Raw genomic sequence first — 26,167 nt, forward strand, 5'->3', positions numbered from 1 at the left:
ATTTTCAAGTTAATGCTCAAGAGTAGTGTGTCGTATGCTAGCGTGTCGGGCCAGCAGTCGAAGAACAGGGAGGCCACCTGGATGGTTCCGCTCGCAGTCTGGCAATGTAGCCCAGGCTGGTGGCCTCAGGCTCCTGCAGAGGTCAGTTCTGTAAGTTTTATGCAGGCATAACAAAGGCAGAATCTGTACAGACTGTAGTATTTAGCTTGGTACATTGTCTCAAAATGCACACAGTTGTGTGGTCATTTCCTTAGTTCAGTACACCAGTACACCGCCAGAAACTCAGTGCCTGCCTGAACCATTCTCCCAGCCCGGCCACCAAGAGCAACATTGCCCTGGGGAAAAGTCATTCCTACTTCAAATGCCAGTAGTGTGGCTGGCCAGCCATGCCAGTCTTACTGTGGAAAACAAGCCAATTCTTCAGTGTGGCCTTTTGCCACAAAACTTGGGAAACGTGTGTCAGCATTCATTCAGATGAAATTTTAATGACCCAATAGTGATAGATGTCTACAGGAGGCTTTGCATTGAAAACCAACTCACGATAGTTTAAAAAGAATGCAGAAAGCAAAAAAAAAAAACATTTTCTTTCATTTTTTGCCTTTCTGTTCTTTTTTAGTATTTGCTTGCTTGCTTATTTATTTATTTACCTATTTATTTATTTGGTGTGTGAGAGCTGTGTCTGCAGGTACTCCTGCATGCAAGAAGACGGCCTCAGATGGTTGTGAGCCACCATGTGGTTGCTGGGATTTGAACTCAGGACCTCTAGAAGAGCAGCCAGTGCTTCTAACCTCTGAGCCTTCTTTTTACCCTTCCATTTCTTTTTTAAAACATTATTTAAAAACTCAGCCTCGAGATGCTCTGGGGCTGAATAAATCACTTCTCCTTGTCTCCCATGTAAGCTCTTGGGTCAGATAGAGATACCACCACGCCGGCTCACTAGTCCAACCATTCAGAGGACTGGATAAAACTCTGGATTTTTATTTGTATCTTGATTACTAAAAATAAAATAGGATGCACATTAGTTTTAGCATGCCTGTTAAATTCCCTAAAGACTCCATGAGAGAGCCCTTAGTGAGATGACCTCCTCAGGCAAAGCCCTGTCTCACTTGGCTGCTACAATGTGCTCTTACTAATCTGCATTTACCTGAGTCAGGGTGGGCTTTGTTTGCCACACCTGAAGTGCACTAGTCTCTGCTAGGAAGCCAGAAGTGGTGTCTCTCTGTTTTCTATATCACTGGGAGATGGAGGATCTAATCACAGTGAAGGCTTGATTTTTTCCAATAGAACAGAACTGAGATTGTCTTTTCCAGTGAGAAGACAATGCACCTGGATTATTAAAGAATACTTTCCATTCCAGGAAAGCAGTGGGTCTCCTGGAAAATGCCAGGATAGTTTTTCTTGGTTTTTTTTTTTTTTTTTTTTTCTTGTTTTTTCCTCCCTTTGGTTGTGGAGCTGGACTAGAAGCAACAGGGAGGGAGACATCCTTGAGAGTAGTGACCACGAAACCTTGACCCCGGTTTTGCAATGGGAGAGGCAGACTGAAGTCTGACCCCCACTGGTCAAGCATGAAGCACGTTCATTGTCCCTATTTATCAAGATGGCGGCAGATGTGCCCCTAAAAGTAGTTTGAATACTTGGCACGATGACTCTCTCCCTCCTCCCCCTTCAAAAAACAGGGAGAGGCTATGTGGCTAAATATGTGTGTGAGTATGTGTGTACACACACGCGCGCACACACACGCACGTACATATGTACCTGGTGAACAGGAGCTGCTGTTTTGCTATATTCTCAGTAGTTTCTAACAGGATCCAGGTACTTTGTCAGTACAATGAGGAGATGGAGGACAGATAGTTAAGTAAATGTGGTGAAGACTAGCTGGTTGGGGAGGAGGAAGAAGAGGGGAGGGGAGCCATAACCCGACCACAGGCCCAGAGCACCAGGCCTGCATCGTTCTCATGTGGCCCACATACTGGGCAAGTCTAAGAATCTCTGGGCACTTAGCAAGGGCACCAAGTTGGGGGCTCTGGTGACAAATTCATGAGGACAAACTAGGCTTTGAATTGACCTGAGGTATTCAGGTTCTGGCTGAAGCAGAGTCGCCCTCAACCCCCAGGTCAAAGAAGGGGGTCTCAGTTCTCTTGTACAGAGACCTGGTGGCCCAGGGTTGTGTGTGCCCAGAGGACCTCCATGTCCAAGGCTCATCATGGCGCCTTCATGCTCGGCTGTGCACCTGCGTGTTTAGCTCGGCAGATAAACTGCTCTTAATGATGTCACTGACTGTGACTCCGGCCCAGGCTTTGCCTGCCCTTTTTCCTGCTCCCCCCCCCCCCCCCATTGTGCCATTGATCTCTGTAATCCAGCCATCTAGAAAGCATGTGTATGCCACTCGGCCACACAGTGTATGTCGCAGTGCCTGTGCTGTTACTGTTTTCTTTTGCCCCTTCGCCCCCGCCCTTGGTTCATATTTCTGTGCCCTGGTCTGTGCAGTGGGGAGCACCCACGATCAGCTTTGCCATAGGCTTGGCTCTCGGGCGCTCAAGTGCAGTTTCTTCTGTAGTCATGTTAGAGATCTAAAACAGTTGTAGATACTTTAGAACTCAGCACTGTAATAAACTGTTTATCACATTACACTGCAGAAGGGATCCATTGCAGGCTGAGGGACTGTGCTAGATCATAGTAAATGTCACGGCTCAGTGTCTGACAAGGCAGTCTGTCTCCACCACTCCGTTCTCGTGTGTGTCGCTCCTATAAGTCCTGGGGGTAGTTAGCATACAGAATGGGGGAGGGATCTGATGATTGATCAATTCTAGCAAAATTCTTAGACATTCAGTATAAACTCATCTAATATATTACTGTCTGATTTCCCTCTGACCCTGACTGTGAGTTCTTGTGTTTGGCGCATGCTGTCCAGATCAGGTGGTTTGGCTCGGTAGTGTATGAACTGGCTGTAACTGTGCTTTAACTGTCCTCAGGTGAATCTGTTTATGGTCCCTTGATTTACAGGGCTGTGTGTAATCCCTGTGTGACCCACTTCCAGGGAGATGGGAGAGTGAGTTGTGTTTGCAAGTCCAAAGGGTTGGAAAACCAGAGAATACATTAAGACACACTAAAAGGGAAAAGTCAGAATATAGAAGATCTATTTGCAGTCACCAGAAGTCATAAGACTTTCTGGTGCTGTGCACAGTACACCGTAACTGCTGGGTGCATTTGCATGTTGGCTCCTCCTTCTGTCACTTACAAAGTTGTTTTGAAACAGGATGTCACCATAGCCAAGGCTGACTTGGAAATCACTCTGAAGTCCTAACTGGACCCAAACAGGCGGTAACCGTCCTTGCTTTCACCTCCCAGTAATGGGATTACAGGCATGAACTACCACCTTGTTTATCTCAAAGTTATATGGGTACTTCCTAAATGAAACAAGATTTTGAGACAGTTGTGTGCTATTTAAAAACTGAAATTCTAAGTCTTAGGGAATGCTGTTAGCTCCAGCATTGCATGTTTGTATACAAGTACACAGTACACACACATGAACAAGCACATAAGACACCCTTTGCCGTGTTTGATGATGTGCTAGTGGGCTAATAGCTATACCTGTCACACGGAAGGAAGCCCAGTGTGAGCTGGGTCACAGCGTGCCCGTGACTTTATAAATACCCACTTCTCATTTAAACACGCAGTGCGGGAGGTAAAGGTTTCCCGGGCTTCAGTCATGATGGCCCTGTGCAAGTCTTAGCAGCCCCTCTCTGCCTCTTCCAGGGAGTAAAATGTAATACTTGCCATCTCTCACGTTTATCTGAAATAACGTTGACTACATACGCAGTGACATGTTTCAGAAGACTGCTGGTGGTCACCCATTGTCCCCTTGGCCATCAAAGGCTGGCTAGACAGCTTTTAATCAGATGAATTTCACAGAATGTTTGCAGCCTGCATCAGGGTCAGCAGCACTGACTTCTTGCAGGAGTCTGGAATGTTCTCTAGGCTCCCTGCCCCTGGAAAGACAGACCCGCAGACCTAGCTGGGTTTCTTCCCACTCCTGACACGAGAACTCCCCTTTTGTCACTTAGTCCTGTTTCCTGTATGAGGAATGTTGTCTTCCAAGAGTGATCCTGTCTGAATGCTAGAGCAAGCATGGAGAGTTTCCTCTGTGAAGAATTCAACACCAGCTTGTTACTAATATCCTGAGTGGTAGGTAATGAGAGGCTGCAGCCAGTGGGAGGGACCTGCACACAGACACACACACCTTTCCGTGATAACTGGCAGTCAGAGGCCCAGCCTCCTCAGAGCACAGCCCGGAGGCTCGGCCCCCACCTTGCACACTCCTGCCTCCCAGCCTGTGAGCCAGGCTCCTGTCATTGGAGGTCCCATGGCTCTCCTGCTATGAATGATATAATTTACGACTACAATTTTAAAAGATGCATAAATTATGAAATTGTCAGTTTACACATCATCTTGATATAGAAGAGTAGATTGGTCCTTATATGTGTATACATAATTATAGGCAAAGAAACGTTTCACTTACCAAAGGAAATGTGGCATGTGGCAGGGTTAGGAATGAAACAGTGATGCTTCCAGTCACTCATTTCATTTTCTGTTTTTATTTTTTCGAGTTTTTTGTTTTTGTTTTTGTTTTGTTGTTGTCGTCGTTGTTGTTGTTTGTTTTTGCTCTTAAGTTTTTCTCTTCCTCCCCCCTTTGTTTAAAGATAGTGTATGGTGCCCTGAATCTAGTCTGCCACTGTTAATGAAATTCCTAGGAGGAGTTTCCCTATCCCCTCTTTCCTGTTGCCAGTTAAATAAAGTTAATGGTAAATGTCACCTCGCCTTGTCACTGCCATGATGACAGCCAGCACCTGCTCTGCTCGGCCTAGGGGCGCTGCTTCAAGTCCTGCCCAGACACAGCACTTCAGCCTGGTCCTGTGGTGAGGAAGCCTGTGGCTTGCTGGCCACTGCTAGGGCCATGGGTGAGGCCGGAAGCCGGGCCACACAGGCACGGGCCCCACAGGCACGGGCCGCAGCGCGGGCCCTGATGGCCTCCTGACGGGCTTCTGCTGGCAGCGCTGGCTCGGTGCTCGCCTGCCCTCTTACTTTTCACTTCTCTCTGGGTAGGTTAAGATGGTCTTATTTACGGTGATGTGCGTTTCCGAGGAGGAACTCACACTTAAATGAACCTGTAAGAAGCTGTAGAGCAGCAAGTGCTGGCAGCGCTGATAATGAGAAGTGACAAGGCAGCCCTGCTGGGTTTATTTATGACCTTCTGCCTTTGTTAGCTCTTGTGAGAAATTCCTTTCGAACCATAACAATATTGTGGGAGTTTGGCACTGTACAGAGACAACCTACCGAGCCCCGAGGCCCACACACTGGCAGCCTTTCAGCTCAGCACCGACTGTGTGCAGCCCACCGACTGGCGCTCCCACTTGCGCCCCTCTCCTCAGGTTCTTACATAGTTCTCCTTAACCTTTCCATGCTTGGTTTCTAAGAAGATCTTGTTTCCTCAGAGGCGAACAGAGTCTGCTTAGCACTGGGAAGGATTCTGAAGAGGACAGGCCTCAGGAGGACAGGGAGTCTGATCTGCGATGGATACGAGAAAGTCTCGTAGCACCTACTGCTCCTGGAGCCTGGAAGTGTGGACAAGTTGTCCTTGGGGAAACAGCGACTGGTTATTGGATTAACCCCATCCCCCGTCCTCTAAGATCCTTTACCTCCACTCCTTTTGGTCTTCCACTTCCAAGCCTGGAATTTTAAAAGCGTTCACAAAGAATTGCCTTTTGGTTGTGATTACCTTTGGTTGTAAACAAGACTGGGTAACATTACACAGAACTCTTCAGATGAGAGAGATGACAAGCTGTTCTCGTGGTTTCGCTCAGGGTGGGGAGCGCCAAGGCTGAGCTCGCCACTCTCTGGTCAGCCTTGACTCTGCACTTCCGCCATGACAGAACAGGCTGGTGTGTTCTGCCTGAAGGGGAGAGAGGCAAATGTGCCTTCACATTCCAGGGCGGCTTCTGTGAGGAACACTGTGACCTGGCCTTGAGCTGCCTTCCACAGGAGCACCATTAACACTTCCCGGGCTTCAGCCTGGACCTCTTGACATTCATAAAGGGGCGTGTGCACATACATGGCTCTGTGAGTGGAGGGTTGCATTGTCATGTATGTTGTGCTTTCTAGGTTAAACTAGTCTCTAAATCTATTTTATATTGTTCCTCAATTTTCTTCTCCAGTGAAATCACATTGTTTTTAACATAAGATATTCTAATAATCCATGTTTTAAGGAGCCCGCTGAGTCAAGAGCCAAGTGATTTCTAGTCTGCCATTGTACTGTCCAGTTTTGCTATTTTCTGTTTTTAAATTTATCTCCACACTGCAATAAGGAATAATCAAAATGATGGCCAATGCTTATTAAATGAATCTCTACTAACACATACTTCTCTCGGTGTCTTTGAGACAGGCCAGTTTTGAAAATAGATGAGGAAACTTAAGTGGTGCCCACTGGGGAGTGGCACAGACAGGGTTTGAACCCAGGCACCCTAAGCCAGGCTTCCACCGTCCACGTGGACGTGGCACACGTCATGCCTCTGCTGGGCAGTGTAGGCATGAGCAGATGTGCCAGAGAACCGTGGCTTCCACATTTCCACGCTCTGCCGCATGTATACAAAGCTGTCTGGTAAATGTTTTACAGCCACAAAAGAGAGCTGTGCTGGTCCCATCTCCCAGCGGAGGTGTTCGTGTGTGTGCTCACACCTGATCGTCACGCTGGCACGAGTGCTGTGTCTTCCTTCACCTGTGTTCCATCTCTTACTCAGTGGCAATTACATTCAGTGTCTATGTTACAAAAGGCTAAGTGAGACCCAGCACATGGGTACTTAATATTCTGTATTTATAGTTTAGCTAATCTTTACTAAGACAGAAGTATTATTTCTCCCACTGTTTGTAAGGTGAAACTGAGGCTCGTTAGCTTAAGAAACCTTTTAAACAATAGCTGAGGAAATATGAGAGCCCTGTTATGAGTTCTGTCTGACCTTGCTACAGAATCCTCCCTGGAGAACTCCCTCATGCTGTTGTCCCTGGAGACTCCACAGTATAGAGGACATGGAATACGCCCTTCTCCTGACGCCAGATACTGGTGTAGGCTGCGCTGTTTGTAGCCGCAGACTCATCTGGCGTCACTGCGCCACCAGTCATTATACGTGGTGGCCCGTGAGACTGTCTGCCCTCATCCTGCACGTGATGTGCGTGAGAGGAGACAGTTGTGAACACAGCCATCTTTTTATCCTTCCAGAGCCGATAGTTTTTTAATGACCACCTCCAGGTACCAGAAAAGGTATTAGTGTTCAAAAGAAAAATAAGCATCTCCCAAGAACTTTGCAGAAGCTGACTTTGATAGTGAGGCAAGAGAGGGGGATTGTGGGAAAAACATCTTCGCTCTTGCCATACATTGACACTGGTGCCTGGAATAAAGTCCAATTTAGCTTGAAAATGTATGATTCACCTGGTTACAGAGATGCCAGGCCGAGGGGGGTCAGTGGCCCCACACCTTTTCATTGTGTCTGTTTTGCTGTCTCTTGCACACCCCTCGGAGAATCTCTGCATTCTGTCCCAGTGTGTGGGGCCGTGCTCCGAGCAGCCGCTGAGGTGGCCTAGAAGTGGCTGTGCAGGAACAAGAGGACGTGCAGTGTGGAGCAGCTCAACCCAGGCCTCTTTGACCGGGTTATTTTCCTCGTCATGATCACGCTTATGATTACTAGTGCTTACAGTTTCTATCTGCAGCCTTGACTGGGCTTATGGTCACCCTCCCAAGCAGCTTTCTGAAATAACAGAAAGTGGTTATATCTCTTAGAAAAAATGATTATGTAAAAGTGCACTGGAATGCTAACACTGGAATGCTAACACTTGAGACAGTAAGTGACCAGCCGGCCTTATAGGACAATAGAAAACAAGTCATTTTGGAAATCTCTCATCTAAGTGAGCCTCTGGAGCATGACAACAAATAAGAAAATTCATGTTTTAGTCGGGCTTTTAGAAGACGCCTGCGTGCATTGGATCTTACTTCAAAAAGGAAGTCTCCATAAATCATCTCCATCTGTCCCTAGCTAAGCTGATTGCCTAAAACCAACTTTGAGTCCATTTAGTTGTTGTTGTTGTTGTTGTTGTTGTTGTTGTTGTTGAGTGTATGTGGTTTCAGGGCTGACCATTTTGTAGGATGTGTGTAACGATAGAGAATAGAAAGAGGCCATCAGCTTGAGTTGGAGGAACATAGGGTGGAGGAAGACTGTGGGGGGGACTGAGAGAAATGATACAGTTATATTTTATTTAAACTATTTTTAAAACAAGTACAAACTAAGTGGAAGTAGTGTTTTCAAAAATATAGTAAATAAGAAGGAAGGGACCACTTCACTTTTAGTTTCTCCACTGCTAAGGCTATTTGATGCCCACCGCCATGCCAGCGAGTGAGTACTCCCTGTCAGTTCTCTGGTGTGAGTGACAAAGGGTAGGGTCGCTTTATCGTCTATCCATATTATGACATTTGTATCACTGTTTTCCTAGCTTTCGGTCATTTAACTTCAGTGCTGTGTGGTATTCCTGAATATGTATGCATCTTTTATAATGTTGGCCGTTCAGGCCGTGGCAGTACGTGAGCTCATATGGAAGTGGTCCCCTCTGCTTCCAGACATGTCTGTGTACAGAACTGGAATGGTAAATTTACAAATGCAATGTTGAGTTACATAATTGATGTGCTTTTAGCGCTAGCAAGTGCTGACAAATGATTGCCCGGAGTGGTTCTACTAATTTATCTTCCTCCCCAGTGTATGCAGCACAGTAAAGGAAGTCCCCCTCCCTCTGTTATTTTATAACCATGACATTGCATTTGCTGCCTTGGTGTCATTTGGTATTGATAAGTGTCACCCTAATTATATTTTAAAGGAAGTCACATTACACCTTACACATCAGGTATGTGAGCGAGATTGTCCTGACCACGTGCAAAGGAATGGAGTAAGGACAACACTTCGTCACACACTCTGAAGGATCAGGCTGGGGAGATGGCTCAGTTGGGGACATTCTTGCTCGCCAACTCTGAGGACAAATCTCCAACACCATGCAGAAGCCAGTTACAGTCTCTGTAATCTCAGGACTGGAGCACCAGACACAGGAACAGCCCTGGGGCTCGGTGGTCCGCCCGTCTACCTGAATCAGTGTGTTCTCAAAACCCTGATGTCACACCTCTGGCCTCCATATGTACAAACACACACACACACACACACACACACACACACACTGTGCTAGTAATTATTGCGGGATAAAATAAATCCATGGACAAACATGAAACCTAAGAGACAAAGCTTGAAGGAGAAGGACCTTGTGCAGCTCCAGACCTAGCCTTCTGAGGGTTGAGTCCTCTGTGGTCTCAGCAGAAGCGCAGCTGCGTGGCCTTCCTAGGAGCTGGAGCCTCACTTCCTCCCTTTTGTGTGGACCGTCTTGGCCACACACCTCTTACGCAGCTGCATTATTCCTGCTGAGACAAGACCCGAGGGATATGTGTCCCCTCTATTCTAGGCTTGCCCCAAATTAGAAACGCTGGGCTCATGATCAGGAAACATCAAACAGTAGCAAATTAAAGAGCATTCCACAAAATACCCAATAACATGTGGAGACTGCAGCCAGACTCAGGAACTGTCCAGGTGCTACAGTACATTGCAAAAGGCTTCCTTTTTAACATTTTATATTCTACTCCAGGAGAAGCCTGGAATGAAGGAGCCGAGTCTGCGGCTCTCTGTCCCCATGTCTGACAGCCCTCCATGACTGTTAGAGCAGTGGCTTGTGCCAAGGTGTAGAGCCAGCAAAGGCCTGGCCAGGGTGTGCAGGAATCCCCGCCACTGGCCAGGCGGGGCGTGCGTGGGCCAAATTACTTTCAAAACAAACAAACTTTTAAAATCCAGGGAAGGCTATAAAGTTAATACAAAAATACCTAGACAACCAAGTTTCAGCGTTTTTCTGCTAACAAACTTGTCTTTATTCCACACGGACTCACTACAGTTTGTGACTTGTGTGTTTTTCAGTCATTGCTTTCTTAAGTTGCTAATTTATTTGCAGTTTCTATGTATCTTGCTGTTTTAAAGAATTTCCCTGTTACACTGTTGAAGAAATACACGTCTCCCGAGGGCTTGTGCCTTTTTGTTTTTAAGTGTTATTTTCAGGGTTTCTGCATGCTTAGCATTGAACTTCTAAGATAAACAGTGACGTTTTGCACCATGAGACATGCAAAAGGTGGTATTGATGGCTTTTCTGTCCTAAAGATTTATAGTATGTTTTCAGTGATAAAAACGGGAATCAGGAGACAGAGTCTAAATCATATATATTTACAGACCTTGTTAGTTTGTCAATTTCCTCTCAGAACACATGGGTCATTAATATTTATAGGTCCATACCTGTGGTGATATTTACAGAACACCAAACCATGGTCCAGAGCCATCCTCTGCTCAGGGGTTATAACCAGGTGACCCTGGGGCGCCCATGGTTTTAGAGTAGAATATAAAATGTAAGCGGTGTGTGTTGTTCATAGCCGGCTTTAGGATGCAGCCTGATGTTTTGAGACTTGAGACCCATTTTGTGCGTTGATTCTTAGAGCTGTGCACCCTCAGGACCTTAGCACGGGCTGGAGAGCGCACACCTATCTGCCTCAGCGCCACGTACACTGGTGACGCCACCACAGTCCAGAGCGTAGAGCGTAGGGCCGTGTGACTTAGAGCCGTGTGAGCGTGCGCACTCGTGAAATCACTGCAGTCTAGGAGCACACCGATGCTGAAGCAGGTCCCCCCAACCCCGGTTCATTCAGCCTTGCTCCTTACTCTTTCCGTATCTGCTTCATTCTGTATTAAAACGTGTCTGTCTGCGGGAAATGCAGCTTTGTTCCCCAGCCAGCGGTACCTGGCATATTCAATCTTCAGTTCTTAAAATTTCACACTTGGAACCTCAGTTCATCCTCTACCACTCAGCAATTAAAAACACTGGCTGCTCTTCCAGAGGTCCTGAGGTCAGTTCCCAGCAACCACATGGTGGCTCACACCCACCTGGGATGGGATCTGGTGTGCATGAAGACAGCAACAGCATACCCATTTTAAATAAATAAATCTTTTTTTAAAAGACCACTTGCAGGACTGGCCTTGGTTCTCAGTCCTCGCACCCTAAGTGTCTCTGACACACTGGGGCCCAGTGAGTCCCTCTCCAGCTGCCTCCGTGCTTGCTTCAGCCTTATCCCTCTTTGGCCTCCCCACCCCTCAGTGAGCTCACATCCTAGGCTGCGCCCAGCCTTCTCCTCCCTCTCCCTACCCCCTTGGTGCCCAGCTTTGTACCCCTGCAAGGGGCCTGCCTTCCGTCCAGAACTTGCTTGCCTCTCACAGTGGTTCCCAAGAAGTATCCCTTGGGGAAAACAGGCCATTGTGTTTGCTATAGCACATGCTGCCTTACACCTGTACAACCTTAGCCCCACACCACCTTACTCCACGCACAACCTTACCCCCATACCACCTTACTCCACGCACAACCTTACCCCCACACCACCTTACTCCACGCACAACCTTACCCCCACACCACCTTACTCCATGCACAACCTTACCCCCATACCACCTTACTCCACGCACAACCTTACCCCCACACCACCTTACTCCACGCACAACCTTACCCCCATACCACCTTACTCCATGCACAACCTTACCCCCACACCACCTTACTCCACGCACAACCTTACCCCCACACCACCTTACCCCACGCACAACCTTACCCCCATACCACCTTACCCCTCCACCATAGAACTTGATGCTTTTTCACCATAAGTTATCTGTTTGTCTCTCCATTGAAGGTTGTTGACAGGAAGTCCAAGTGTGTCAGTGCACACAGCACCTGCCCACGGTACACACTACCTTCTTGCAGTCTCGATCCTGCGCACCAGCTGCAGTTTTCTGTGTAGATGTGCACTGGCCTCGCCATTGGCAGTTTACTACACAGTTCCGTTTCCTGCCCTGTCCTTTGCGTTGGAAACATTACTTTCCTCACAGTGGTTGAAGGACAGCAGTCAGCCTCTCTGGCCTGTGAGCCTTAGTGTTTCACTGCTGGCCTAGGCCTTGACTGAAGGATGGGAAGGGCTTTGCCCTCCGTGTTAGGTGAGGAACATCTGGAGGGTAGAACAGTGAGCTCATCACACAGTGCCCTGTGGTTTATTCCAGTGAGCAAATAACTGTAATGTCCCAGGTGCCAAATCAGGGCAGCAGGGTTGAGTCACTGCTAACACTTAAAATTATTTACGAGGCTTTTCCCAGGCACTTTAACAAAGGCTAGGGTTACTTCCAGATGCAGGTTAATTCCGAAGTTCATACGACCAAAGTTATAAACTCTTTTACCAAGTTGACTTTTAATTCAAGACTCTGTGCTGTGGTTAAAAAAAAAAAAAAAAAAGGCCCGTATGTTGCCAACACATCTGGAGATGGTTATTAGTGATGGACGAGCAGAAAATTCACCAGGAGGAGTTTAAAACTCAGAGTGTTTTTGTCTCACCTCTCCACCCCACAAAAGGCCCATGCAGTGAGAAACACCCGCTTCTCGTGTGACGTGGTTCACGCCTGTGTTACCCGCCCCTCTGTGTTTGCAGTGGCTGTATAGTTCAAGTTCGGGATGCTCACCTGGCCCTGGGAATGGCTTAGCTAGTGACGTGCTTGCTGGGTAAACATAAAAACCGGAATTCAGATTCCCAAATGAAAAGCAAGGCACTGTGGAGACAGGACGATCCGGGGGCTTGCTGGGTAGCTAGACCATGGGTGAGTAAGAAAGTCTCAATAAATAGGAACGGAGGAAGACCCCTGAGGTGACCAGAGGCCTCTTCGTGCGATTGCATCTGCACATACACTGCACACATCTCTCTCTCTCTCTCTCTCTCTCTCTCTCTCTCTCTGTAACACACACACACACACACATACACACACACACACACACACACACACACACACAGTTTTCACTTCCAGACCTTTAAAACCTTCCAAACTAGCTGTTACTTTATGTGCTGATTCTTAAATTTCATTTATTCTTTTCCAGGTCTATACATTATATACTTTGATCATAATATCCCTTATTAACTTATCCCCCTCCCACCAAACCCCCTTTCTTCCCAAAGCAAGATGCCCCGCCTACTTTTCTCTCTCTTCTTTTGAGGAAATGCAGTGCTGCGTTACAACATTTATAATGGTATGCTTAAGACTGAAGTCCTCGCGTGTAAAGTGTCAGCTTAGCTCATTACCCCAGAAATGTCCCCTTAAAACGAGAATTGCCCACAGTGCAATCACTGCTTGGGCAGAACTGCAAATGAGTCAGGGGCAGGTTGCTCTCAGAGGGCCTCTTGGCTATCTGCGTGGCGTGGAGTCTGACCCACATTTTTCCATGTAGTTCCCTTGGCTTTGGGGCATGTTCTTGTCATCCATGGAGCCTGTGACTTTTTGCATCCATGATGAATATTTTCTCAGGCCAACCTCACACATCAGGTGGCTGTGCATTGTCTAGATCGTCCCGTAGGATGAGGAGGTAAAGCTTTGGATGCGAAAGCTGAAAGGGTGGTTTCCAGACCTCAGATCTGAGGATTTGCTCTGTGGACTGTCTTCTGACCTCTTTCATGTTTCACATTGAGACCGGAACTCTATGCTTTTAAAACCCCACTTGCCAGCTAGACAAATGAGCAGGGGCCTGGGGAGGCTGCTTGCAATTTGGTTTGTGCTGCGAGCCCAGGAAGTAGGGAAGTCATGGGAATCTAAGTGGCTGAGGGCTTTTACCTTGTGTGCCAATTATTAGCTCAACTTAAATATCACCTTCAAGGTGCGTTTGTATCAAATGCTTGAAGTTACGTGCCCAAGGAAGCAGGGAAGGTGTGAAGTTACTTTATGGTACTTTTCAAGTAGGCTACGAAGCTAATGAGGAGGCTGGGCCCTTGACCCCCTGAGGTGCTGCTCCATAGTCAGGCGGAGAATTCATTCATAAAATGTAACAGCTGGGGCAGTAGTTTCAGGAGAGCTTTTGTGGTAAATATTTGGGCTATTTGCATGTGCTGGATTATGTTGGCCACGGCACTGTTTATAAGGTCATTTTAATTCGCTCTCCAACATTGGAATCCATCCTGATTTTGTCCCATACTTAGGATAAGAGTCGGTGTTCGTAAAGTTAGAGTCTGGTTGAAGGTGTGTGTATGTGGTGTATATGTGTCTGCTTGTGTGTGTGTGTGTGCTGCTCTGCTCTGTGTTTCTTTCTCTGTGTGAGTTGTCTGAGTGTGTAGGGTGTGTGTTTCTCTGTGTATTTCTTTGTTTCCATGTATGTATGATGTGCATGTGTTTCTATGTTTGTATATGATGTGTGTGTGTTTCTCTGTTTCTTTGTTTCTGGGGGGGGGGGGCACAAGTGCTTCGTGCTGCTGAAGATCACTGAGCACTTTGAAGAGCTGTGATCTGGCATTTTAACACAGGCCTTAAGCCCCCGGGACGCCACAGTGAGAAATCATTAGCTGTGTCCTATTAAAACCCTCAAATGAGGCCTGTGCCTGTTGCCTCGATTGAAATGTCTTCTCTCTTCCTAACTCTGTTTATCCTGTGTCCTCATGTGGCACGCTTAAGCAAGGGATGCCCACACGTGTGCTGGGGGGGGGGGGGGGCAGCTCACCGTCAGGGCTGATCTCTGCACCAGCAGCTAATTGTACTGAGAGATGTGGCTCGGGGTATTTGGAAGTTCATTTGCTTTCTGAAAACCCACTTATTTAATTAAGCAAGGGAGTACAATATGCTGGCTTATTCCCAGCTCTCTAAGTCAGTATCATGTCTCCGGTGTTGACTGAACTTATCCTGGGCTAACATGTGCTAAATTGAACGCCATACCATCAAAGCCAAAGAAATTTTGATGTAGTGACTCATAAATATTAGAGTGAGTATTTTCAGGGAGGTTCCTGCAGTGTATATGCTTGAGAAAGCTCAGACTTAGTGTTTGCATGTAACTCTTTCAAAGTGATTGCTGACGCCGTCTTCAGACACTTTCCAAGTGCTTTCCTTCTCTGACTTAATGCAGCCACAGAAGAAATCAGGCTGCTCATCGTTGGGCTGTATTCATAGACAAGTCAGATACGATGCCTCTTGCTGTCTGTAGTATTTCCTTCGTTCCCCAGTCACTTGAGTTAGACTGAGATTTTTCCTGGGGACAATGAGGAATGTAAGGTCAGAGTGGTAAAGTGTGCAGAGACCTTACCTTGAAATGGTTTTAAAAATTAAAAAGAAGGTACTGCAGGTTTTTGTGATGTTTGAGACGGAGACTTTTAAAACTAAATGGACCCTTGTTAGTGAGCTCTCATCAGTTGTGTTGTGTTGAAAAATATTCGGTATTCTGGGTGGCATTAAACAGAGAAAACCCAGTGTGACAGCAGAACCTCAGCCCGTCACTTATGAAGACACTTTGCCCTTCATCCACTGGGAAAGAGGCTGAGGGGGTGCTGGGGGCAAGAACTACGGCCCCGCCCTGCAGAGCCCTGCTGCAGCCTGAGCTGCCAGCCCTCCAGCAAGATGAATGCAAGCAGTGCAGCTTGAAGGTGCCTTAGCTGTGAGGAGATGCGGGGCAAGGCAGGCCTCACAGATCTGACAGAACTTACCAAAGAAGGGAGCTGGTGCCCCGCTGACTAACTGTCCTCTGGGGGAGTGTTACCCAGGCTGAATGCTTAAAGCACGGCTGCATCCTTTATTACGATGCTTCAGGATAGTTCTACATACTGAGACCACAAGGAACTGCAGGGTCTGCGGGAACGCTTTTGTGTCATTTACATATAAAAGTTCCGAGAGGGTATAGCAGTAATATAAAAATTATATCTTTTTTATTGCTCTTCTGTTGCACCAAGGTCTAGTCAGCACTGAAATTCTGATGACATGTGAACGTGGAGGAAGCCACCATCTTTATATTTCCCTCTTGACGCTTCCTTGATCAGCCTGTTGAATAACAGAAATGCCTTTGGTGCCTTTGCAGAGCTCTCGAACACAAGAACTTGTCGCTTGTTTCAGCAATGATGTGGATTTTTAAGGGAGGATGGGGAAGATATTTGTAGGTCATGCAGAGAATTACAGAAATTTATGAGTAACATTCCGGTTTTTATGAAGGAATATTTGCATAAAATTATTTAACTACAATTGAAAGCTGAAATTTACATTGTATCTGTTTAACTCTGGTCTGTAGTAGAAAATGTCTGTCTAGCGAATTGCCAAATTATCTTTTCTGTAAAGGTGTGGGATAAGTTTCCTCTCAAGGAGTCTTATGTGGATGGAGTGTACCCCACTGGTTGGTCCTGGCAAAACACCTGCTCAGGGGGTTGTGACACAGGGCTTCCTGTGACCTCAGGAGGCCCCAGGCTCAGTCACAGAGGCTCAGTCACAGGCACCAGCCCCTTCTCAGCTTTTCTTCTTCTGTAGTGTTTGCTTTTTTACAAGAAAACTTGCAAACATGTGGGAAATGGTTTGTTGTTGTTGTTGTTTTGGTTTGGTTTCTTTTTCTTCTTATCAAAGCTAGTTAGTGAGACAAACTCCTCCCTCACTTCTGGCCAATTAGCCAGTCACATCAAATTGTAAAGTTGAGCCTGATCCAGAGGAATAAGATACCATCACTGCCCCATTGGTGGTTAAGCAAGACCAACAGAAGCCATTTAGGCCAGTGACCCTGCCAACCCTCTAGGTTCTAGGACAGCCTTTTGGCAAAAAGAACAGCTTTTCAAAGCTACCTTCACTGTGTGTGTGTGTGTGTGTGTGTGTGTGTGTGTGTGTGTGTGTGTGTGTGTATCAGTATTTTCAGGCGTGTGGTAATGTTCCTGCTAAAATGTGCAGGAACTAGTGCAGGCAGTGAGGTCTTCCTGTGGATCACCTGAGACCTGTCTAGCACCAGTGCCTAAGCCTTTGCATCAGGAATCCAATGGGAAACATCCTTAGTCATTTGTTCTGTCCTGTTACTCAACCCTTGCCGCAGCTGTCCTAGGCCGTCCTGAGGGCCGCTCTGTCTGCTATAAGGAAATACATATGAATTCCATATATTTCTAGTCTGTAAACAGATACTGATTTTGGGGTGGTTGTTGGCTTTGTGGTTTTGTTTTGTTTTGTTTCAAGCACTTAACCATGTGAGCTTGTGGGCAGAGACCTTAGTGAGACCTTACCTGCAACCCACAGGTTGCAGTCATTTTGCAAGTTCTTGAGTTGGTTACGTTGAGTAAGAAGGAGATCCCGGGGAGGCAGACTGTAAAGGCTAGCCCAGATGCTTGTCCTTTCCCGCAGATCCACGCCCGCTCAGTTCTCAGGGTGGGCACGGTGAGACGTGAGAGGAAGTCTGGAAGGAAGGAGCGAGCCCCTTCCGCTTCAGACATGCCAGCCTGAGTTTTGTTCCTGGAACTGTACTAATTGTGTGGCTTGGCTCATTTCTGAGTTGTGTGTGGCGTATTACTGGATTAATAATCTCCAGTTATTCTTACCTGGCCTTGTAAAAGCGAAATCTAATTTATAAGCTCTAAGGGGGACGACCATCGCCGAGCCAGTGAGTAATCAAGTTTAAATAGAACGTTCTTTCTCCCGCTGAGTGTGTGCACAATCACGCATGCTAGTCGCCTACAGCAAAAATGTTTGTTTTATCTCTGAATTCTGAAAATTCTGATTCAATTTACCTCATCTATTTGAGAGTTGATAATACCTTTTCCAGAGGTTAGATATTTTCAGTCATCATGTTATTTTTCATAAGCAGAAATTTGACTTTAAAGATTACTCTTTATTTGCTTAAACCAATAGTATTCTTGTCATGAGACCTTTTGTATAAATTTCCTGGTTTTATGGGCCTGATCAGCTGTAGTTTATATTTCTTATCTTTGAGATCACTCTCCTCGAAAGGAAGCTCCTGGTCCAGCTCCTGTCGGGGCCTAGGGTCTGGCCTTGCATTTGTCAGCTGCTTTTCTTTCTTGGCTGAATTTCTCCTGAACCCCGCACATCATCCCGCATCTGTCGGGGAAGCTTTCGCTTGAGAAGACGGTAGCGTGAACAAGGCTCCGCGTGGGCAGAGCGGCCCAGAGGGCATCATCCCGAGCCGCAGCTCTGGTGCTTGATGTCGCTTGGGCTCTTCCCCTGCTGCTGCCTTCTAACCCCACTGAGCTGGCCACCCAGGAGAGCTGTCAGACCAGCAGGCCTGAGTCTCATTTCTGGGCATCTGGTAAAGGGTTCCCCTTCCAGGCCTGTAAGCCCGCCACACGTCCTTACCCGTTACAGCGTCCTCTCCTCCATCTTGCCTGTATCTCTCCTGAGGAGCATGACCTTAAGCAGTTACGACTCCAAACCTCTGTTCTGTGGGTTTTTCAAGTGGAGATTCTAGTAACTTCCTCTGAGGGTGTTGAAGTCAAGTTAGGAGGTATTAAGAGTGCAGAATTGTTGCATAAGGGCATATCGTGTAACATTAGAACTCATTTCTGACCATCTAATGTCAATAGGATTGTATTTTCATAATATATTAAAATGCAAATGCACTATTTTATTATATTGCTTAAAGATGGGAGAATTTTCACCACAAAATTCAGTTATAATTTTGACCGTTATGAGATTACAATAGCCCAGCTTGAATTTCCTTATGACAGTTTGCCCACGCCAGTTGCCCAGTGCTGGAGCCTTCTTGTAGTCCCCCTCCTATTCCATTCCAGTGGGAACTTGCCAAGCAGAGTGCTGCCTGGTACAGCACTGGGATAGGCACAGCCTGGGCGCCAGTGGCAGAAGGGGATGCTTCAAGTCACTTGTGAGTGTGAGGTGCAGCTCGCCTCATGTTTACCGGATGCCAGGCCTTCCGTGTGAGCTTCCTGGAGTCTAGTGAGAAGCAGAGAGTCTAATTCCAAACCTTGCTCTTTCCCACTCACACTGCCCCTGAAGGAGTGGCACCGTGGCTTTCAAAGCATGTTTCCCATGCTTGCTGTCCTCGTCCACACGTATGAACACCCGCTTTTTCTTTCTTCCTCAGGACCTGTCTGGCTCCATCGATGACCTCCCCACGGGAACAGAAGCAACCCTGAGCTCAGCAGTCAGCGCATCCGGGTCCACGAGCAGCCAGGGGGATCAGAGCAACCCAGCTCAGTCTCCTTTCTCCCCTCATGCATCACCCCACCTCTCCAGCATCCCTGGAGGGCCGTCACCTTCTCCTGTTGGCTCTCCTGTGGGAAGCAACCAGTCGAGGTCTGGTCCGATCTCCCCTGCGAGTATTCCAGGTACTGCCATCCCTACGGGTCCCCACCCATCCCTCTTCCCCCAGCCCCGTGTGAGGACAGGTCTGGCCCAGCCGCTCCACACTCTGCCTTCCTCTGTTTCAGTCCTTAAAACTATGGGTATGTTTACATATTAGGGATATAACCGAGTTCCCTGCCAAACATAGGAGAGTCCCAGTTTCTAAAGAGACGACAAATGAATGATAATTGCCCAGCTACCTTAGATGAGACAGCCGGGGACGGACCAACTACTTTCAAACGTTCAGTTGCCAGAAGCAAACCCCTTCACTGTCCCCTGCCTTGTAATCGTCCTGTAGGAAGGCTCCTCATCAATGCGTGCCCTGAAAACGAGTTTGTTTATGAGTGTCAACCATGTGTGTAGCACGGTTATCTGACGTGCTTTAGAGTTGATGCTCATCTATGATCACAGTCACACACTGGTTATGCCAAACTACAGTCCAAAGTGTTGTGCTGATATGAGGCAGTTTGTGTTCTTGCTAACTCTTGTGTTCACTAGACATCTGTATCTCCAGTGTGTGTGTAAGAGTGTGTGTGTGTGTGTGTGTGTGTGTGTGTGTGTGTGTGTGTGCAATATGAGTCTGTGTGTTTCCTTGGGATTCTTTTTTTTTAAGATTTATTTATTATTATATGTAAGTACATTGTAGCTGTCTTCAGACACACCAGAAGAAGGCATCAGATCTCATTACAGATGGCTGTGAGCCACTGTGTAACCTTGCTAGGATTTGAACTCAGGACCTTTGGAAAAGCAGTCAGTGCTTGTAACTGCTGAGCCATCTCTCCAGTCCTCTTCATTGGGATTCTTAATTGCTTTAACCATGGTATTGTTTCAAGTGTTCAAACCCTCTAGCTCTCCACTATTACGCATCAGACTAGCTTTCTGCTGTCCAGGAACCATAGTGGTGTTCTGACATGTAACGTCTGCTGATGTAATACAGACAGAAAGCACATTCAGCTACCTATGAAGTGAGAACTGAACAGCTAGTCCAGTTCTTACGTATCCTATTCTCCCTCAGATCACAGGAGATGATTTTATATTTTGTTCCTTTTATGTTTCTATAAAATGCATAGTGTGTAATATTTATAAATAATGTTACCCGTACATGGAAGAGTATGTACAAGCAGGCCGTGTGCTATATATGCATCATAATTAGGAAACGAGCCTCCGTGGACCCATCACCAGCTCTCAGAAGATGGCCCCTGGCCTGTTCCTTCCCAGTCATCTCTCTGCTGGCTTCAGCTAGCCTGTGTTCTGTCGCTTCTAAACGATTTTTATTATCTTTTTAGCATTATATTACTTTACTTACTCCGCTTCTGTACTAGTCCATCTAGGCTGAGACAGTCAGTGGGCACTCTCCAAGTGGGTGCCAGCTCTCCAAGTCAGGAAAGGCCAGGCAACCTAGCAATGCAGTGTCCGCAGCCTGCTCCGTGTGATGGAGTCTAGCTTGCATCTTGTTTGTTTTTGCTTTTAATTAAAGGTTATGTTTTTATGATTCTATGATAATTTATTAGGAGATCGAGCTAAAGTTTCCGTTTTTGAGCTAAGGTGTTTTGATGTTACTTTCTTTCCAGAGTATTTGTTTGGCATCACAGTAGTTGCACAAACCTGCCCTGACCTGTCCTTGAAACTGACAGATCTCAGCACTGGGGCTGCTCCACTCTCCAGATTCCCCAAGGCCAGTGTGGCATTCAGATGGCCTTTGCTAATGTGCTGTAGACAGTTGCCAGAGCGCTCCGCCAATGAGGGGGTGGCACACAGACCTGTGTTCTGCAGAGAGCTGACTTGTGGTTTCATTCTGAAGTAAATCTGAGCCTTAATAGCCTCACGCAGTTTTCTGAGGTGTGAGACATTGATTTTTTTTTTAAACTCCTAATGTAAGTGTTGACAATATATTTACCATTCCAAATAGGGATTTTGTTGTGCTGTATGTTTTTAAGACAAAGTCTTGCTCTGTACTGGAGACTAGCCTAGATCTTGAGTGACTCTCCTGCCTCAGCCTTCCAAGTGCAGGCATTAAAATTGTATAGAATAATGCCCAGCTCTAAATGGAGACTCGAAACTTCCATTTTCATAGGTTGGTTTGGGCTGGGCTATAGAGTAACATGCCCAGTTGGACAGCTTGCTTTGGACACATGGTTGTGGGTGACTGGGCGTACCCCACACCGTAGGCCTGGGTCCCATACATTGGCTATGGCGGAAATGCCCACAGTCTAAGGAAATACCCCCTAGAAATGCCCACAGTCTAATCTGATGGAGGTCGGCCCTCAGCATCCATGCCTTCTCAGAAGGTATGTCAAGTGGACAGACAACAAGACCTTCTAGTGGGGATTTCCATGCATTCAGGGTGGGACAAGATAACCGGTGGAGCGTGCCTCAGCAGGTGAAGGGTCTTCGCTTCATTTTGAGTCCTATTTATTTATTCATCATTCATTCATTTTCCTTCTTTAAGATTAATTGTATTTATTTATTTGCTTTACAACCCAATATCAGGCCTTCCTCTCCTCCTGGTATCCCCTCACATAAAGCCTCCCGCCATTTTGATTAGAAGAGGAAGCCCTCCCAGGGTGTCAACTCCCCTGTCCCCACCCACCCTCTCACCCACCTCCCTGAGTTCTGACATGGGTTGGAGGCCAGCCAGTCTCCTTGAGAGGGGATTAAGAGAGGGAAGAGAAGATCACCACTGAGAACAGACAGGGCTGTCCCAAACCGACCACTGACACTTTGCTGTTTTCTCTGAGCGTAGCCATTTAGCCTGACAGGTGGCCCTGCGCCACTCTGAGATCATAGGCACCTTGAGTTTCTGTTTGATGTGCAGACAGGCGAGCAGCTGTAGCTCTTGGTGGTTTCTCCCATTCCCTCTTTATCTGGGATAAAGAGAGCGTCAGTCAGCTGAGCAGTGTGGGCCCCAGCCCCTGCCGGGCTTGCGCATGCTGAAATGGGCTGCTCCGGACACAAGGGCTGTGGTGGGGCCAGTGCGCAGAGCCTTGCCATCTGCGGGTGTGGGCCTTTCTCAGGTGGACAGAAGAGCCAGGAGACTCGGAGTGTCTTGGCCCAGTCTGTGAGTGATCCAGTGCGTGGACCTCAGTGATTCCTAGTCTCTCAGCCCCACTCCCCTCATCTCGGAGGGGATGGGGGGTGTTTGCCATCTCAGGGATCGAACCCAGGGCCTTACAGATACCAGGCAAGCACCCTACCACAGAGCTGTGGAGCCAACCTTCAAACGTATTTGGTGTTTGTTTGGTTGGAATTTTGTTTGTTTTAGGGAAGCAGGCCCAAGGCTTGGCACCTTAGGCCAGAGCTCGGCCGCTGAGCCAGTCCTCACCTGATAGAAGGTTTTGTGTCATGGCCATTACGTTTTCATGACAGTACTTTCATGAAGTTTATTTTAAAAACATGACCTCTTACCTACCCAGTGTTGACCTATCACCTACCCGTTGTGGTGGCACGTGTTTACAACCTGCTGAGGCAGAGGAATCACAGTACTGAATTCAGTTGGGCTGTGTGGTGAGACTTGTTTCTAAAAAGTATTCAGTCTCTTAAGTTTTCTCATTCACACAAAATTTGCATGTAGGTTGGAAATGATCAGAGGAGTTGAGTTTTGCTATTTTTACTTTTAATTAGATGCTAATATATCTCTTATCAGAGACTAATTTAGCCAGATCCCCTCCCCACCCCTCATTTCCCCTCTTCAGTTTTGTGGGCTGCACACTGCAGGCTGACAGGCTGCCTGCACTTGATTCTGAGTCTACCTCCATGGACCCTGTCCAGGTTGCATCCTCTCACTTGGCTGCTCCAGGAGCGCCTTGCCTCGCGCCCCCTGCTGCTTGCCTTGGCCTCAGCTGCAGCTTTGGCCCTGACCTTGCCTGTGGGCTGGCTCTTCAGTCTTGCCTTCTGGCAGCTCACCTAGAAGCACTCAGCTGCCCAGAGCTGGGCCAAGGCAGAGCCCAGTGCTCTGCTCCTCTTCTGGTGCCGCTTGCCCAGGTTTGTTGCAAAAGAAGAACCGTTTTTCTCCGTCTCTACCTGATAAAGGAAATCAGCTAGTGAGCTCGACTGTAGATCGGCACCGCAGTAGTGTGTGTGTCCTAAGTGCTCCTGCACTGCCTGCCACTCCGCTGTGTTGGGAGGCCAAGCCCCGACCCCATGGTTGTCCAAGGCTCAGCTGGAGTCCTGATGGCCCCGACACACCTGTCACTCCTGATGTCGTCACGTCATGTGCCCCTGAAAAGCGTGATGTTCCTGTTAGGGACGGGGTAACCATGCCCGGCATCACAGCTGCCTGCTGTGAGATGGCAGAAGCTGGAACAGAGGTCAGGAGTGCAGGCTGCCCCGTGTGGTGATCGTCCCCCGGCCACACCAGGTCTGCTTTCTGTTTACCCCTTCCTTGTTTCTCACCTTCCATTAAAGACCAGAGCAAGAGCACTCAGCCTCCCTGTGCACAGGGCGCACGTGTTTCATCTTGGTTAGGGTGTGGAAGTGTTTGCTGTCAGTGTCTTCTGGTAACCTATTTGGTGGTGTTCCTTGCAGAGGTTTAAGGAGAATGGCTTTCGGATAAACAGGTATGTGCCAGATCTGATCCCTGGCTCTGCCTAAGCTGAGTCCACCTCAGTCTGCGCACTGCGGACCCCTGAGAGGCCTGTGTTGGCTGCACAGGTCGTGCCTCACAGATTACTAACAAAGCACAACCTCCATTTAACACTGAGGGTTCTGTCAGATTTTCTTGCCCATATTGTCTGTGCAGCCAAGGTTGAAGACGGGGAGCAGTTCCTGGCCTGGGGGGCAGGGGGCAGGCTTCTGTTCCTTTGATTACACATGCTGCTGCTTTGGTTTTGTTTGTGAACGTAGCAGGGCATGACCTTCAGGCTCCTTCCTATGGCTCTGTTGGGTTCTTTGCCTCTGGCCTGCTGTGTGTGGAGTTAAGTCACTCTCATCTGATTGTCCATGGTCATTGATGGGTTAGGACAAATAACACAAACTTATACATTCACCTAAGTACCTTACCAAAGGGACATGGGTTTCTGGCCATTCCTGTGTGGTATTGGTTTTTATTATAGGAAGATTAATCCTACCCATGAGAGCAGAACAGAGTTGTATTAAATACAAAGGCTCCGGGTGTTTTTTTTCTTTGTGTTGTTTGTTTTTAGGTTGTATAGGCATTGCTGTGAGCTTAGCTGATGGAGGTGGCTCGCCCTTCTTTCCCTCTAACCCACTGCTGGGAAAGTGAGAATGAGGGCTCTGGTAGGTAGGTCAGGAGTCCAGAGAGCTTGAGGGAAGTGCCCAGTGAGGAGGGGCCTGTGGTTCAGTCCTTGAGAGCTGGCCTCTGCCTCTCTGTGTGCATTCCTTCCTCCTCAGTAAGCCCCGCCCCCTCACACACACACACACACACAGAGCTCCTGCATACCTGTCCTCTTCCCAGGAGGTGACATACCCCTGCCTGACAATGGCCTCTAGTTTCTGTACTTTGCAAAAGCTCCAAAGGAAGCTTGGCCAGAAGTGGCCTGTGCTCTGTGAGCTCCAGTTCTCTAGAGTTCGGCCTCATTCCAGAGCTCTGCCATTTCCGCTCCTGGAGAATGAATTGCTCCTCTAACTTGCCCTCAGACAACAAATGCCCATTCTGTGATGTTTAACGGCCCAGCCAGCCCTCCTTAGCCGGATGCTAAATGGCATCCAGGTGAGCTTCCAGAGCCCCAGATAAAACCAAGAAAACATTCTGGTCAAGTTTTTTTAATTTGACATTCACACAGCAGATTCAGAAAGGATGCTAACCAGGGAAGAGAAAGATGGATAGAATCGAGGAGCTGGTCTCAAGCCAGAGCGAGTAGGAGGGGCGTTAGCAAGAGGAAATGATAAAGGGTCCTGATGTCGTTTGTCAAGATGAGTGTCTGTAACATGAACCACAGAGGGTGCAAACTGTTTCTCTCTTGTTTAATCCATTCTGTCTAGTTTTTAAATCTTTCAAGGTTCAGCCCAAGCCCATCCTAGTAAATACATTTTCTGTAGTTTAATTTATCCTTAATAAAACTCAGGGTAAATTACAGGTTTGTTTCTGTGTGTAAACACTTCCCGGCCAGTTTCTCTCAGCATTGCCAGTAAGTAGTAGGCTACGAGTGGTACTGCGGGGACACCGGCTTGTGTGTCTGCCCTGACCGCCTACCTGCTGAGCTCACATCCCAACATCTATCACATGGTCCATTTTGGCTTCTCTGGAGGTAGAAATTCTGTGACAGCTTGTTCCAAGGGGAATGCATGCTGCTTATTGGCAAACTGAGCAAGCAAAGGAAAAAAAATTAAACACACAGTGCCATTGATGCATCCATGTTTCTAATCTGTGGCTGCACAGAAAACATCAATTCAGCATTTCTACAGACTAAGAAAACTTAGCCAGGATTTTTTCTCCTTACAACATAAAATATTTGTGTGTTAAACAAAGCAATAATTTCCCATCCTTTCCAAATGATGCTTAGCAACAGGGAGGGAGGCAGGCACGGCTTCTGGCTTTGAGAGATGGTGTGCAGCTCTGAAGAGCGTGGGGAGGGAAGGGGTGATGTTCAGACTCTCCTTAGCAGCTTGTAAGGCCTCATACCAAGGTCCACCCCAGTAGAAAGAACTCACTAGACCCGACTCTGGCTTTCACCTGGGCGGGAGGCGACTGTGTCTGTTCTCCAAGGATTTCTGTCTTCGTCTTCCTCCGTGGTCAGAGAACAGAAGTCCCCAGGAGCTTCTGCACGTTTCCACCTGACCTCAACCCCCCCCCCCCATCATCCTCTCTAAGCTCCTGGCACCTCCTGCCTCGCCACTCCTCCCCTGTTTCTGGTCTGTGCCTGTGTCTGTGTGTGCTTCTCCACTGCGGTTACCTGCTGAAGTGCGAATCACACACCTCGTTTATCTCGGGA

The 26,167-nt window shown here is 47.5% G+C and overlaps 1 protein-coding gene across 1 annotated transcript in view; it reads left to right on the forward strand.

The window, feature by feature from the left end:
• Arid1b (AT-rich interaction domain 1B) overlaps positions 1-26,167 on the forward strand; it is a 337,801-nt gene that overhangs the window by 225,030 nt on the left and 86,604 nt on the right. Inside the window, exon 5 of the mRNA XM_052169726.1 lies at positions 19,018-19,261. Coding sequence (XP_052025686.1) covers positions 19,018-19,261 — 244 coding nt within the window. The remainder of the gene's footprint in view (positions 1-19,017; positions 19,262-26,167) is intronic.

This window comes from Apodemus sylvaticus, chromosome 23, assembly GCF_947179515.1.
Source record: "Apodemus sylvaticus chromosome 23, mApoSyl1.1, whole genome shotgun sequence".
Classification (NCBI taxonomy): Eukaryota; Metazoa; Chordata; class Mammalia; order Rodentia; family Muridae; genus Apodemus; species Apodemus sylvaticus.